The sequence below is a fragment of the Propithecus coquereli genome, unplaced genomic scaffold, assembly GCF_000956105.1.
Source record: "Propithecus coquereli isolate 6110/MARCELLA unplaced genomic scaffold, Pcoq_1.0 Scaffold9, whole genome shotgun sequence".
Taxonomy (NCBI): Eukaryota; Metazoa; Chordata; class Mammalia; order Primates; family Indriidae; genus Propithecus; species Propithecus coquereli.
In genome coordinates this window covers 19,158,755-19,174,840 of record NW_012155284.1, presented here as the reverse complement: position 1 = coordinate 19,174,840, position 16,086 = coordinate 19,158,755, and the positions used below count along the sequence as shown (strand labels likewise).

The following is a 16,086-nucleotide window of genomic DNA, read 5'->3' as shown; positions in this document are numbered from 1 at the left end:
TTAAGAGAAAAGAGGTCCAATCAGTCAGAAGGAGCCAAGCAGACCTTCTGCCTGCCTTTACCAAGTTTCTGCTCCCACAGGCTGACATACAAACCCTACTTTGGAGCCCACATGATAGTAATATATTACATTTCTTTTGCCTCATTTTAATATAACCACCACAACAATAGCAGCTACTTTTTAAAGAGTATCTGCCATATGTCAGAAATTCACAGTAGGGGTTTTACAGAGTAGTATTTTTTGTTTTTTAAGAGACAGGGTCTCACTATGTTGTCCAGGCTGGACTCAAACTCCTGGGCTCAAGCGATTCTCCTGCCTTGGCCTCCCAAGTAGCTGGGACTTCAGGCACCAGGCATGTGCCTCCACACCCAGCTCTTTACAGTATAGTATTCTAATCTTCACAACTTTATAAAGTAAGAATGGACAATTTTAACACTTGAGGAAAGTAAAATCCAGAGAAGTTAAGGGGCTTGCCCAGAGTCATACAACTAGGAAAGGGTAAGCCAGGAGTTTGGCCAGGATTTTATGACTGTAATGCCAGTGTTCTTCTACCACACCATGTTTTTTAAAGAGGCCGTATGGCATGACAGTTTAGAGCACTGATTTTGGAGGCTGTTTGCATCAGTTTGAACTCTGGCTCTGTGACCTTGAACAAGTTACTTAAGTTCTCTGTGCCTAAGCTTCCTCATGTGAAAAGTAAGAATATTAATAGTATCTAAGTTATAGAGCTATTAAGAATCAAGACATTTGTTGCACATAAATCATTTTTATCAGTAAATATATATAGATTCTGAACAAACTCATTCAAGGAATTTGCAACCAAAAATATGCAGCATTGATAGGTATGCATTCCATAAATTTTTCAATGATAACAGCAAACACATGTAGCACTATGTGCCAAAACCTGTTGTAAGCACTTTGTACATATTAATTCACTTAATCCTCATAACAAAACATCCCAAGAAGCCTAGCAAGCTCACATGACTTTCCACTGCCAATCTTAAAGGACTGATAATATCCTCTCCTTTACCTGAACTCTTCGTAGATGAGCCACACGCTCCTCTATAGAGGTCTGCAAGGCCAATGGAACTTTCAGAATTTCCTCGTAGTTGTCCATCAGAAACGTCACCAACCTAGCAGCTAATAACTCATCCAAGTCCACTTCATCCTTGGAACACAAGATGCAACGGGAAAATGTCTGAACCATCTAAAAAAGGAGGGTAGGATGGGGTGTGGTAAATAAACACAGATGAGTTTTTTTCTGAACTGCGTGAAATCTAATTTGCAAAAAGCAAATGTGAATAGTCAGTGAGAAATGGCCCAAGGCACAGGGTGCACATCCTACCAGGCACCTGGCCATCTCAGATGGGATGATCATCTCACCAACTAGTATGTAAAAAATGGGCATTTTCTCTTTAAGAGACTTTTGCGGAGAGAAAATTGCTTGTCTAAGCAATTTTTAAAGGCATCCCCTTTTACATATGATTTTAAATATATGTCTATGTGTATATATATACATGCATATATATAAACAAATTTTGAAAATTATCACTGACTTGAACATGTAGCACTTTCAAGTTCAAAGTACCTTATAGCCATTTAGTCAAATAATATCCTAATTTCATTATTGATTTTTTTAAAATTCTGCTAAACAATCTGTATGCCTCAATTATTACATTTTTCCCTAGTCAGCTTATTTTCTCTAGGATTTTGGATGTATATTTGACAATCATCTTTGAACAAAGCCATGGGACTTTACAAGAAGTGCATTAAGTAATGAGACTCTCTTCATGGCAAGCAGAAATACAAAATATATTATAGCATATATGTTTTATAATATAAATTCATAGTAACTTACTCCATTTTTAATACTGTCCTTTGGACTTTCTTATCTTTTCCTTTTCCTACTAATTTTACTGCTGACAATCTTACTTCAAAACCTATAAGCATGAAATTATGTGATTCTGTTTAGTAAGACTTCATTTCATCAACACACTGCAAATGATCTTCACTCACATTCACGTGTACAGAGGGACACACTCGCAGAGATTTTTTTTGCCTGGTGACACCATGGCCCCCAGGGAATCTATGAATGCCTCGAAATCGTATGCAAAATTTTCACATATTCTATAGGGGGAATACGTGCGAAGATTTCTTCACCTTTTCAAAAAGGTCCATTAGCCCTCTACCCATCTGTTCACCCAAAAAAGAGGTCAAGAATCACTCTACTGGGCATGGAGTGCTCCTCTGATCTTTCTCCATTACTTCTAAAACTGGGAGTACACAGTGGTTTAGCAGGATATATATTCCGCTGAAGCACCAATTTTGCTTCAAGACTTTTTTTGAGGAAAATTAAGAGATTTTGCTAGTAAGTAAATTCTAAACATAAACTCTATTTAAAAACACATGCTGTTAAAAACAGAGAGTAAAACAACGGTTACTAGAGGCTGGGGGTGCAAGGGTTGGAAATGGGAGATGTTGGCCAAAGGGTACAAAGTTCTAATTAGATAGGAGGAATAAGTGTTAATAGTCTATAGGACAGCACAGTGACCACAATTATAATAATGTATTGTATATTTCAAAATTATTAAAAGAATAGATTTCTAATGTTCTTGCCATAAAAATACGCTAAGTTGGTGAGGTGATGGATATGTTAATTAGCTTGATTGAATCTTTCTATAATGTATACATATATCAAAACATGATATTATACCCCATAAATATACACAATTATTATTTGGCAATTAAAAACAGATGAAAAATAAATTAGAAAAAAATAGTGGTAAAACAGGATGCAGCAGATATCTCTACACTCAGAGTCTGTCCCCTACTCAGCCGTTACCTGTCATTATGTTCTTTAAGACACTTAGACCAAAGTACAAAACAAGTCTAGGTGGACACCAGACCGTGGCTCTTTAAGCAAGCCTGCCTTGCACGTTCCTCTGATCTCCCAAACCAGTAAACTTTTTACTCAGCTGAATTTCATTCCAAAACCTCATCACATCAGATGTTAAAAATCAACCTACCAGTGTTCGGGTGCCAAAGCCATCACACAGTGGTGGCATCTCCTTGTTTAAGCAGATCCTTGCCATCATCCTCATCAACAGCTGTAACTTTCTCCTATTTTCCGGAGGCAGGAGGAGGCAGCAAATCTGAAATGCTTCAACTGCCATTTTCTCTTTCTGTAATAAACCTGAATTTAAAAAAAGTTTTTAATCTTTTAAAACTTATAGCCTACTTGACTCTGTAGGTTCACATTTTTATGAAATATACGTTATTAAAATTGCATAAAATATTTTCACATATTCAACTATACTGGGCCAATTGAATATAGATCCATTGTCACTCATAAATCATGATGGAAAATATAAACCATCAACCAGGGATGACAAATATATGGACCCAAATACAGCTGTTTTCTCCTCCCATATGCTAGACAGATGTAAGTAAATTTTCTTTCCCACCGAACCAGGAGCAGTCAGGCTAATGCTAACCTAACCATCAAAATTCACACTGTTAACAGGTCCAAGAAGAAGAACATGAATATGCCACTGCTCCCCTGAATTCTCCCCTGTGTATTATTTCCTCATGATTAGCAGGGTCACCAATCTCGCATGTCTCTCAAAGACCAAGTAATAGGACTAATGCTGACATAGTCAGTCCACTGCCAAATGTCTCCACTTCTTTCTAAAGAACACCTGTCAAATAACCCTTCCTTCCACTTAGGCTATTTTTTGCAGTTGAATGTGCTGATTCAATTGTATTATATGCCTTCTTCCTACCCCAGCATATCCAACCTTTTCAAGTTCCCATTAGTCTTTGACTTGGAGGCAAAAACCATCTTTTACACTGAATAAATGTTTGCTAACCATGTATGATAAGCCAGGAACTGTGCTAGGTTCTGGAAATACAAAGATATGCCAGGCCCCTTCCTTTGAAGAGCTTATACATTACGAGGAAGACAGATCCATAAACAAAAAGTGAGAAGTGATGCAAGAGACATCTGTAAGGGGCACATGAAGGGAAGTATGTCAGTCTGTATGACTGCAGCATAGGCTGTGAGGGCAAGGGCTCGGTAGAAGTGAAGATAGAAAGGCCAGCAGAGATGAGTTCTTAGGAGGCCCTGGATGCCAGACTCAGGAGCTTGGCAGTGGATGTGCATGGGAGGCAAAGCGAGGCAGGAGGAGAGAGCTTTTATGTGCCAGGTTCTGATGCAAGATGTGTTCAGGAAATGCTACTGTTGACTGCCATCATCATGATCTATGCAGACCTGCTTTTAATTCTCCACAATCAAATCACAGAAAGAAAAAACGTTTATGATCATATTTTAATTCATCCTTTCATTTTTCCAAAAAATATTTATGAAGCCCTGCCTATATTCCAGGAAATGTTTTAGGAGGGGATATACAGTAGGGACTAAAACAAAATCCCTGGCTGATTCCGCAGACCTTACTTTCCAGCAGATGATAAACCAAGAGATATAGAAATACAGTGTCAGGTGCAAAGATACTACGGAGAAAAGTAAAGCAGGAAAGGAGGTGGGGAGTGAGGGGATGTGCTCAGAAAAAACATTCCTACCAGTTCAGGAAAGACTCCTGTCTAAGGAAGAGACATCTGAGCCACGATCTGAGGGAAATGAGAGCAAGCTGGGGAAATATCAGAGCGACAACTTTTGAAAGTGGAGGAAACAGAAATGACAAAGGTTGTAATATAAAAGTATGCTGGGAGCATCTGAGGAGCAGGAATGAGGCCAGTGTGAAGACAGAGGAATGTGTGAGGAAAAGACAAGTCAGAAATGGGGTTAGTGACGGAGCCAAGAGCCAGATCATGCAGAACCTTGTAGGCTATCATTAAGAACACTGGGTTTTATTATAAGTGACCTGAGAAGCCCCTTGTGGGTTCTGAGCAGGGAGATCACTTGATCTGAGTTGCTTTCTACTGTGGCAGCTGTACAGCAAATAGTCTACAGGGGGGTACCAGGGAAAGCAAGTGGCAAGGCATGATGATGGTCTGGATGGGGTTGTAGCAGTTAGAACTGGACATACTAGTTAAATTCTAGTTCTATTTCTCCACAAAGCCTTCTACTTTTTCCATAACACCTTCTATCACATTAGCCCACAAATCTCTTCTTTTTACAAATTACAAACTCCTCTGGAGACTCAGATTTCACCTTATCCTGTGTTTCATGTGTGTGTATATATGTGTGAATAGATATGTATAGCTTTATGAATGAGACTGCAAGCTAATTGAAAGCATAATGTAATCCTTTTGGCAAGTCATACTTCCTAGTACAAGATAAGGCATACAGATAAACATTCAAATACCTACTTATCAATAGAATATTATGTGGCTATTAAAAGTTATCAGTTTTTTAAGTTAACATTTATAGTATAATATTTAAGAAAATTATCACAATAATAAATTATAAGTATGTAGACTTAAAAAAGCTTTATAAAAATAATATGCTAAAAAGAAACATTAAAAAATTAAGAGTATATCAGGGCTGTAAACTAATCAGCAATTTTTTATCTCCAAATTTCATTGTTAGGATACAATTAAATATGTAAAATTATATCTATTATAGCTTTAAAACATTTTTGTATTACTAAATTCTTAAATTCTTGTTGCTTGCAATAGATAAAGACAAACTTGGAGTAGACCTTGATTTTGGGCTTTACGAAAATTAAGTGAGAAGGTACAGGTAAATCCATCTCAGGAATTTATCTGCATAAACCTATATGCTGAGTGATGAGTTACAAACACCTAAACAACTTGAGAACCCTCCTGTGAAACCAGGGACTCCGTTTTTCTCCACTTTCCTCCCCTCTCCGCCTACTGATCCCAGCTGGGACTGCTCTGCAATTCCTTCCAACTATCAACCTTCCTGTGAGAACACAAGCCCATGCTACTAATCCCTTCCTCCTTGAAATCCCTAATTTTCCCCAAGAGTGTGCCCCTGTCCCTGGCAGTGGAGAAAACACCATCAGTAACGTGAATGAAAGGAAGTCCTGCTGCACAATATCGAATAATGTCTATGTGTGTGTGTGTGTGTGTGTGTGTGTGTGTGTGCACGCACGCGCGTGTCTGTGTCGGGGGGAAGCTGCTTACCCCCAAAACTAAAAAGAGCAGCATGAAAGGATGAGGTTCCTGACACCCCCCTGCTGGAGCATGGAATACAATTTACCACAAAATCACAGAGGAAACTCACTGTAAGGACTGATTAGGTCTACAACGCTATTAGATTTGAACCACAGTTAAGCTACATAATTGATTAAGTACGATTCTGTAAGTTGATCTTGCAATTTAGGCATTCTTTATAGCAAGGGCCCCCAATCTATGGTGAGTTGTATAATTATTTCAATATATTATCTTACAAAGTAATAATAATAGAAATAAAGTGCGCAATAAATGTAATGTGCTTGAATCACCCCAAAACCATCCCCCCAACCCCCAGTCCATGGAAAATTTGTCTTCCACGAAAACGGTCTCCCTGGTGCCAAAAAGGTTGGGGACTGCTGCTTTATAGAACTGCTTCTAAGAGGAGTGGGACGGACAAAAGGAGCAGAACATTATGTGTTCCAAGCTACCTGCTTGGAAAGGTTTAGGACAAAACCTATCGGTTTGATATAATTTATGAGATAAAATTAAAAGATTAATTCATTTCTTCCTCCCAAAATGTGTAAAAATTGGTACTCCCAATTCCCCTTAACTGCTCATCTTTTTTCCAATTATACATTATCACTATTGAATTTACTTATTATATCATCTACCACTGTTTCTCCTCTGCCTTACTGGAATGTAAGCTCCGCAAGGGTAGGAATTTTTTACCAGTTCTGTTTATTGATATATCTCTAGTAGCTGGAAGAGTACCTAATACATCATAGGTACCAATACATTTTTTGTGTGAATGTATGAATGAATGAGTAAATGAATACATGAATGAAGGAATGAGAATGACCCATTTTTTTCTGGGATTGGAGCCAGAATGTCAGGGATAAGTTCTAGTTCTTACCAACTGTATATACTTGGACAAGGCACTTAACCTCCATGAATCAGTAAAATGTTGTTATTAATAACAATCATAAAACCAAATCAATGTAGTAGATTGGGGGTCCATGGCTGTATAGAGGAGCCAAGGGAACTAAAATTTCAATAGCATCAATCATAGCTACTACTACATTGAAGTATTAAAACTAAACTCAGGAAAAAATATGAAATTAATCAGATGCAACTTTGGCTAGATTTTCTTAAAATTCTGGCTAAGAAAGGTACTGTACAAGACAAAAGTGAACTTGACTCTGGGCCTTGTAATGACAGCAGGTAAAATTCTGCAATGTTCCAATATTGGTATATTATTGGGTAATAAATCATATAATTCTGCCCTCCTAAATGCTAACTGCCTAAACAGTTGCACAAACACATTACACAGTATGGATGACAATATAAACATATGCAAACATCATCCCCATATAATGTTTTGGTAACATTCACCATGCATAATTCAGTAAGCCTCTGTCACAATTATTACTCTTGTGAGTCATTGGAAGATTTTCATGTCTTCATTATTATTATGTGCAAAAAGATATATACGGCTCCCTGATGTTAGAAAGTCCTATAACAACTTAAACTTTTCTGTCTTTTCAGCTGAAAGAACTATCATTGCGGTAGACATTTGATAGTTGGCTCCTTGTTAGAGAAGTCTTTGTTGGAATTGCCTATTAATAAACAGGCATAACCTCATTTTATCGCATTTCGCTTTACTGTGCTTTGTAGATGCTGTGTTTCTTACAAATTGAAAGTTTGTGGCAACTCTGCATCAGGCAAGTCTATCAGCATCGTCTTTCACACAGCATGCACTCACTATGTGTCTCTGTGTCACATATTGACATTTCTCAAAATATTTCCAACCTTTTCATTATTATTATATCAGTGATCTTTGATGTTATATTGTAATTGTTTTGGGGCACCACAAACCATACCCATATAAGACAATGAACATAACTGAATATATGTTGTGTGTGTTCTGACTCCACCAACTGGCTGGCTATTCCCCCATCTCTCTCCCTCTCTTCAGGCCTCCCTATTCCCTGAGACAGAACAATATTGAAATTAGGTGAACTAATAACTCCTCAATGGCCTCTAAGTGTTCAAGTCTCTCACTTGAAATCAAAAGTTGGAAATGATTAAGCTTAATGAGGAAGCCTTGTCAAAAACTGAAAGAGACCAAAAGCTAGGCCTCTCACACCAAACACCAAGTGAAGTTGTGAATACACAGGAAAAGTTCTTGAAGGAAATTAAAAGTGCTATTCCAGTGAACACACAAACAATAAGAAAGCAAAACACGCTTATTGCTGATATGGAGAAAGTTTTAGTGGTCTGGATAAAAAATTTGATGAAATCTATCAGTCAACAGACCAAAGAAATTCAATGAATCAAAGCACAGTAAACATAAAGAAAACTACATAAAAGTATGTTATATTCAAATTCCTAATAAATCACTGATAGAGAACACCTCAAGTGCAGAGATTAAATGACACATGCAGAGAGGAACAACAATTAAAATGACCACACACTTTCATCAGAAACTATTCAAGCCAGAAGATAAGGGATTGACATCTTCTAAGTGCTAAAAGAAGAAAAATCATCAACTTAGAATTCTATACTCAGTGAAAATATCTTTCAAAATTTAGTCAAAACAAAGACTTTTCAGATCCCCTTCCAGCCAAAGAAAAAAAAGAAAAAAAAAATTGAGAGAATTCGTTGCCAAGAGACCTTATGCTACAAAAAAGTTAAAGGATATTTTTCAAACAAAAGAAAAGCAATACCAAATGGAAACCTGGATCTATGCAAAGAAATGACAAGTACCAGAAAAGACTAATATGTGGGTAGATAAAACTTGCTTCCTGTTTCTTAATTTCTTTAAAAGAAAAAATAACATATAGTAGAGTTTATAAAATATGTAGAAGTAAAATGTATGACAACAATGACATAAAGAGTAGGAGGAAGAAAATTAAAGAATATTATTGTAAGGTAATAACATTATATATAAAGTGGTATAATATTTAAAGGTAAGCAAGGATTTCTTGATACACAAAAAGCATGAACCATGAAAGAGTGGACTTCATCAAAAGTAAAAACTGCCTTTCAAAAGACATTGTTAAAAATATGAAAAAGAAGCACAATCTGGAACAAAATATTTACAATACATGTATCTAACAAAGGACTTATATGCAGATACACAAACAACTCTTATGACTCAATAATAGAACAAACAAGCCAATTATAAAATGGGCAGAAGATTTGAACACTTTACAAAAGAAAATATATGAATGGCAATTGAACAAATGAAAAGATGCCCAAAATTACAAGTCATCAGAAAAAATGCAAATTAAAACTACAAAGCTATACCACTACACACCCACTAGAGTGACTAAAATTTAAAAGACTGACAATGCCAACTGTTAATAAGGATATAGAGCTACCAGAACTCATACATTGTTGTGGGAATGTAAAATGGCACAACTTTGAAAAAAAAAGTACTTCATATAAAAGGAAACACACATTTATAATGTGACCCAGAAATTCCACTCCTAATTATTTATCCAAATGAAGTAAAGATATATGTTTATATAAGGACTTGTACATGGCTATTCATAGAAGCTTTATTCATAATAGCCCCAAACTGGAAATAATCCACATGTCCCTAAACAGTTGAAAGGATAAACAAATTATGGTATATCCACGCAATAAAATGTAGCAAACTACTGGTATGTGCACCAACACGAGTGAATCTCAAAAACATGTAAAGCAAAACCAGCCAGATACATAGTACATGCTGTATAATTCTACTTGTATGAAACTCTTAAGAAAGAAAACCTAACTACACAGATAGAAAATTTCTACTTCTGGTTGTCTGGTGCCAGTGATGGGGTGGAGGGCTGGCCAAGAAAGAGCATAAGAGAACCTTTAGGGGTGATAGAAATGGAATATATATTAATTGTGATAGTAATTACACAAGTATACATTTATAAAAACTAACTTAACTGTATTTAAAATTAGTGCATTTAAATTGTATGTTATTTATACCTCAATAAAGTTATTTTTAAACATAAATGAATTAAGTTAGAGATCTAAACATGAAAAAAACTTAAAAATCTTAGAAGTATACAATGTCTCTGTGATTGAACACTATAAAAAGAATTTTTTAAATAAAACACACTAATTTGACTAAAATAAAACATAAAAGCTCTTTCTTTCAATTAAAATCAAAAGACAAACCACAGACTAGGAAACCTTGGTAAGGTATAAGGTACAAAAATTAGTACATCCAGAATATACTTTTAGAATGACAACAAAGAAAAACCAAAAGAAAAAAACAGGCACAGGATAGAAAACATATTTCACACAAGAAGAAACCCTCATGACCATTAAACAGCAATAAGATTCCTTTTCACATCCATCAGATTACGAAAATTTGGCCGAGTGCATTGGCTCATGCCTGTAATCCCAGCACTTTGGGAGGCCAAAGTGGGAGGATTGCTTGAGGCCAGGAGTTCAAGACCAGCCTGGGCAACATTGCAAGACCCCATCTCCAAAAATATTTTAAAATTAGCCAGACATGGTGGCATGTGCTTATAGCCCCAGCTACTTGGGAGGCTGAGGCAGGAAGATTGCTTGAGCCCAGGAATTTGAAGTTACAGTGAACTATGACTGTGCCACTGTACTCCAGCCTGGGTGACAGAGCAAGACCCCGTTTCAAAGAAAAAAAAGGAGAAAGAATAGAAAAATTTTAAAACCTTCTGGAATCGAGTATTAGTAAGAAAATGCTCGTTATAGGAATATACTACTCATGGGTGTGTAAATTGCTGCACCCACTCTGGAAAGCAATTTGCTAGAACTAGTAAAGACGTGAATACTGAACAACCTAACAATAGTGCTTCCAGATATAGAGTAACACACGGATTGTCATTCCAATAATGCAAAATGTGTGTGTTAAATCAGGGTAGTGGACACATGGATGTGTTATATTATTCTCTGTTTTGCCAGTTTAATCATAATCCTCCCCCCAAATAGCATATTTGATGGACGTTTGCAAATCAAATTGCATAATCACTTTTTAAAATGTTTCAGAATTTTGTTTTCTTTCCACAAACAATACCCTAAAACAATGACCAAGTTTATCACCTAGATCTTGGTTTCTAAGTATCATTCTCTACTAAAAGGAATAAAGAATGCTTGAATGGCTGACTCCAAGAATGGGGGAAAAAAGTACAAAACGAGCCTGCAGTGTCAAAATGCAAGAGAGCAGTCCAAGAATGATGGGGATGTGGCAAATGGACACCCAAGCCAGCATCAGGGCCCTGCTACTAGGGAAGTCTGAGACAGTTTGAGCATCAGGTAATGAATTATAAACCAGTAAATAAAATACGAAGTCCTGAGTCCATACTGATACAAATAAATTGAAAGTTTAATGTTGGAAAGCTTACACATATTTCAAACTTACCATCCCACAAAATCTATTAATTATAAGGAGAAAAAGAGTAACTACACAGTGGAGAAGTCTGACAGATACCATCTTAATCAAGTGTTATCAGGGATATCATGTGATATGTTATTTTTATGTAACATCTTCATTTGGTTTTATTATCAACTGACTTCATAAAATGATTCAGAAAGTATTCCCTCATCTATTTTCTAAAAGGATTTTTATACAATTGAAATTACTTCTTCCTAAATGTTTGGTAGAATTCACCAAATCTGGACCTATAGTTCTACTTTGATTCTGTTGTAGTCAGAGAACTTAGAACAATTTCAATCATTCTAAATTTATTGAGATGTGGTTTATTGCATATCACCCTTGACATATTCTATTGGTCAAAAGCAAGTCACAGGTCCCACCTACACTCAAGGGTTGGAGATTATATAAGGGCATGGGTACAAGGGAGCATGAAATTGGGGGCCATCTTAGATTCTGTGCATCCAAAAGTACTTTTAATTATCCCACTTTATCTCCACTATTGGTTGATAAGCTATACCTCTTTGTTTATTTAAACAACCATACCAAGATACATTATAATCAAATTCCTAAAAACCAGTAATATAGATAAAATCTTAAAAGCAGCCATAGGGGAGAAAAAAGATACATTGTATCCCCTTTCAGGTATAATTACATGTATATTAGACTGCTTAATATCATCCTTTAAGTCATTGAGGTTGTGTTTTTTTCTTGGTTTTTGTTTGTTTGGGGGGAGTTGGTCTTTTTTCTCTCTGCCTTGTTTAGACTAGATTTATTGCTTATATTCTTCCCTGATCTTTTCTTCTATAGACCCTAATTTGCTCCTAATCCTATCCAGTGAAATTTTCATATGATATACTGTATTCTTTTTTAACTTCTGAAGTCCAATTTGGTTCTTTTTTTCTCTGCTTATTCTTTTTTTAGGAGATTATCTTTTCTTAAGTGTATAATTCAGTGGTTTTTAGTATATTCACTAAGTTATAGCCATTATCTAATTCACAGCATTTTTGTCACTCCCTATTCTCTCTTCCCCTGCTAGAAACCACTATAGATTTGCCTACTATGGACATTTCATCTAAATGGAATCATACAATATGTGATATTTTGTCTTTGACTTCTTTCATTTGGAATAATGTTTTCAAGATTCATCTGTGCTGTATGTAGCATGTAACCATACTGCATTCCTTTTTATGGCTGAATAATATTCCATTGTATGGATACCAGCATGAATTACCCTTTGATTTAACAGAACAACTTCATGCAATACTTCAAAAAATATATATATATTATTCAAACACTTTGGATGAATCGACTGATACTATTGACTCAGCACAGGTCTTATGCTTCATTTGGGTAATAACAGAAGATTTTCTTTGCTACAAAGAGTTACCTGCTTTGGGCACTCTTGCAAACAGAACACGGGGAATAGATATCTTCAACAACTTTCAAGATAAATGTTGTGGATTTGGACTGAATTTGGTAAATTTAGTGAGTCTATGTACAGACAGTGCACCTTCCATGATAAGAAAATATGAAGGGTTTATTGCACAGATTTAAAAAAAAGTATTAACTGATCCAGATGCTCTTACTTCTTTTCCATGTATCTTGCATCAGCAAAATCTCTGTACTAAAACTACTATTTTAAGTGACACTTTGCAACAAGTTTTAAGTATCATTAACTATATTCGTGCAAATGCAACATGGCATGGTCAGTCTTGTAACATGCTAAAGTTGAATGATGAGGTATTCAGTGTGGATCTGCCATATCGTTCTAAAATGCAAGATCAGATGTTTCCCAAAATTTTACCTCTGCAAGAACAGATAAATTTTACAAAGAACAGAATCACCAATGTGAATTATTGAAAGATTTTTATAGGAATGCAGCATTTCTGTGTGATATCATGTCAAATCAAAATGACTTGAATATTTCTTTGTAAGGTAAAACTGAGTCTAAATATGGCAAGTGGCAAAAAAACCAAGCATTTCGAAAAAAGCTACCATTTTTGAAAACATTTGTTCTTCAAAAGGAAATTTGGGGAGGGAGCCAAGATATCGGACGAGAAAAGCCGCCAGTCAGAGTGTCTCTGCAAAAAAGACAAATTTTAGAAGAAAGAGAAAAAAATAAGCGAGCAGAGAGAAACATAGATCGGGTGAGGGTCGGAAAAAAGGGTGCCTGAAACTACAGGAGACTCCACAGGAAGACGCTGTGGAGGAGAACTGGAAGGAGAAAGGTCCTAAGAGGCTTGGAGACTGGCAACAAGGGTAGGTGGAGTGGTTACCTTCCCCCTCCCTTGCATCTCGGACTGCTGGTGGCGCCTGAGCGGCTGGAGAGACCTGCCGCCACCAGCCCAGAGACGGCTGCCGCCAGTGAGCAGTGGCCTCTTGCGGACTCAGCGCCAGGCTCCCAGCCCCGTCGGGGCACCTCCCCAGGTGCAGACCCGAGCCTATCGGCAGATGCCATATTGTTCCATTCTCTCCTTCCCCTTCCCTACCCACCATAGTGCTCCATTCTCTCCTTCCCCTTCCCTACCCGTGTGTGCCCAGAGAGACAATTTAGCCATCACAGGGAGGCATCTCCAAGGAATGGGACCTTTCCTTTTGGGGCTCTATAGCAGACTGAGGGGTACTCAGACTGTGAGCTCCCTACCGGCCAGCCCTCCCACGTGCTACTTGCCTGGGTACTCCAGGAGAGTGGGGAAAATCCCCAGGTGCAGTGAAATCGATCCAGCTTGGGCACCCTGTAGGTGATTCAAGACCAGCACCCCTCCCCCTGGCAGGGTCAGGGATTGATCTCCAGGGCCCAGGGGACAGGCCTGCAGACCAGACCCCATACGTCCAGGTCAGATCACACTGTCCCAGGCACAGAAGGGAGATCTGTGAAAGAGCCTGCTGAGGAGTGTGCGCCTTCAGGGGCAGATCAGCATGCCGGAGCGGCAACCCTCCTCCCAAAAGAGGGCTGTGCACCCAGCACAGGCTGCGATCCTGGGTAGGGAACCTCCCAGCCCACGTCACAGCCAGGGGAGATCCATCAGCCTGAGGTCCTGCTTGCTGGCAGAGGCCTGGGAGAGGCCACGGAGAGGGGGAGGGCGGAAGGGAGCAAGACTTGCTCCAGAATGCGGGTCTCGGACAGCCCCACCCCCCAAGCCCAGACTTTCAGCTGAGTGGAGCCATTTCAGTCCCTCCCGGCAGCTTTGCATAGAAGCAAAGAATAGACCTTTGATCCCTGCTAACAGCAGTTGTGGAGTCTGAGGGCAGGCTTACCCAACCCAGCCCCACCCAGACTCACTCCCCCTGCCCCCACTGAGAGGGAGAATAAGGGCACACCTGGAAATCCCAGGGCCCCACCCACCACCCAAGGTACAAGAGAGCCTCTCTAGAGGAACAAGAGCTGGCTACAGGACCCAAAAACAGCACTGCAGCTCGCTCCTCCCAGCAAGTGCCACCTACTGACAGGGAGGTCATCCTACACACCCTTTTACTGCATCTACTGATTCATCATAAAGAGTGTGGTCAAATCTCACCGACAAACACCACCTACTGACTCAGAGCGGCAACTCTCCTAGAGACTAAAGAGGGCGTGTCATTATCCAAACGAAAATCTAAAGGCAAGAAGGAACAACTGATCCAGATGGGAAGGAACCAGAGAAAGAACTCTGTAAATATGAAGACTCAAACGGAAAGAACACCCCCAAAGAGGAACAACAGCTCCCCAGCAATGGACATTAACCAAACTCAGAACACTAAAATGACAAAAGAAGAATTTCAAACATGGATTGTAAGAAAACTGAATGACATGCAAGAAAAAATGGATGACCAACACAAAGAAACCACAAAAAACTCCAGGACTTGGAAGAAAAATTCACTAAAGAAATTGAAATATTAAAGGAAAATCAAACCAATGTCCTGGAAATTAAGGACTTATTCAGGGAACTACAAAACACCGTGGAAAGCCTCAAGAACAGGGTAGATCGAACACAAGAAAGAATCTCAGAGATTGAAGACAACTCCTTCCAATTAAATAAATCAGTCACAGAGATCAAGCAGAAAATTAAGAGAAAAGAAATGAGCCTACAAGAAATGTGGGAATATGTAAAAAAACCGAACCTGAGGGTTATAGGGGTTCTGGAAGGTGAAGAAGAAAATACTCAAGGGCTGGATAAGCTATTTGAAGAATTAATAGAGGAGAATTTCCCAGGCCTTGCTAAAAATTTAGATATACAGGTACAAGAAGCTCAATGGACCCCAGGGAGATTCAATGCAAATAGGAAGACACCACGTCATGCAGTCATCAGATCGATCAAAATATCCACTAAAGAGGCCTGTGTAAGAGCTGTAAGGAGAAAGAAACAAGTAACATACAAAGGAAACCCCATCAGAATAACTCCAGATTTTTCAACTGAGACCCTACAAGCAAGAAGAGACTGGGGCCCCATTCTCACTCTTCTGAAACAGAATAATGCCCAGCCTAGAATCTTGTACCCTGCAAAACTAAGTTTCATATATGAAGGAGAAATAAAGACATTCTCAGATAAGCAAAGACTGAGGGAATTCACCAAGACAAGACCAGCTCT

At 38.2% G+C, this 16,086-nt stretch overlaps 1 protein-coding gene across 2 annotated transcripts in view; it reads right to left on the bottom strand.

Annotated features, from left to right (window-relative positions):
* Window positions 1–16,086, bottom strand: part of DEPDC1B (DEP domain containing 1B) — a 102,634-nt gene that overhangs the window by 14,322 nt on the left and 72,226 nt on the right. For both annotated transcript variants that reach the window (XM_012664531.1, XM_012664532.1), the window contains exons 8-9: window positions 3,027–3,193; window positions 1,031–1,207 (exon numbers count right to left, since the gene is read on the bottom strand). In XM_012664531.1, coding sequence (XP_012519985.1) covers window positions 1,031–1,207; window positions 3,027–3,193 — 344 coding nt within the window. The remainder of the gene's footprint in view (window positions 1–1,030; window positions 1,208–3,026; window positions 3,194–16,086) is intronic.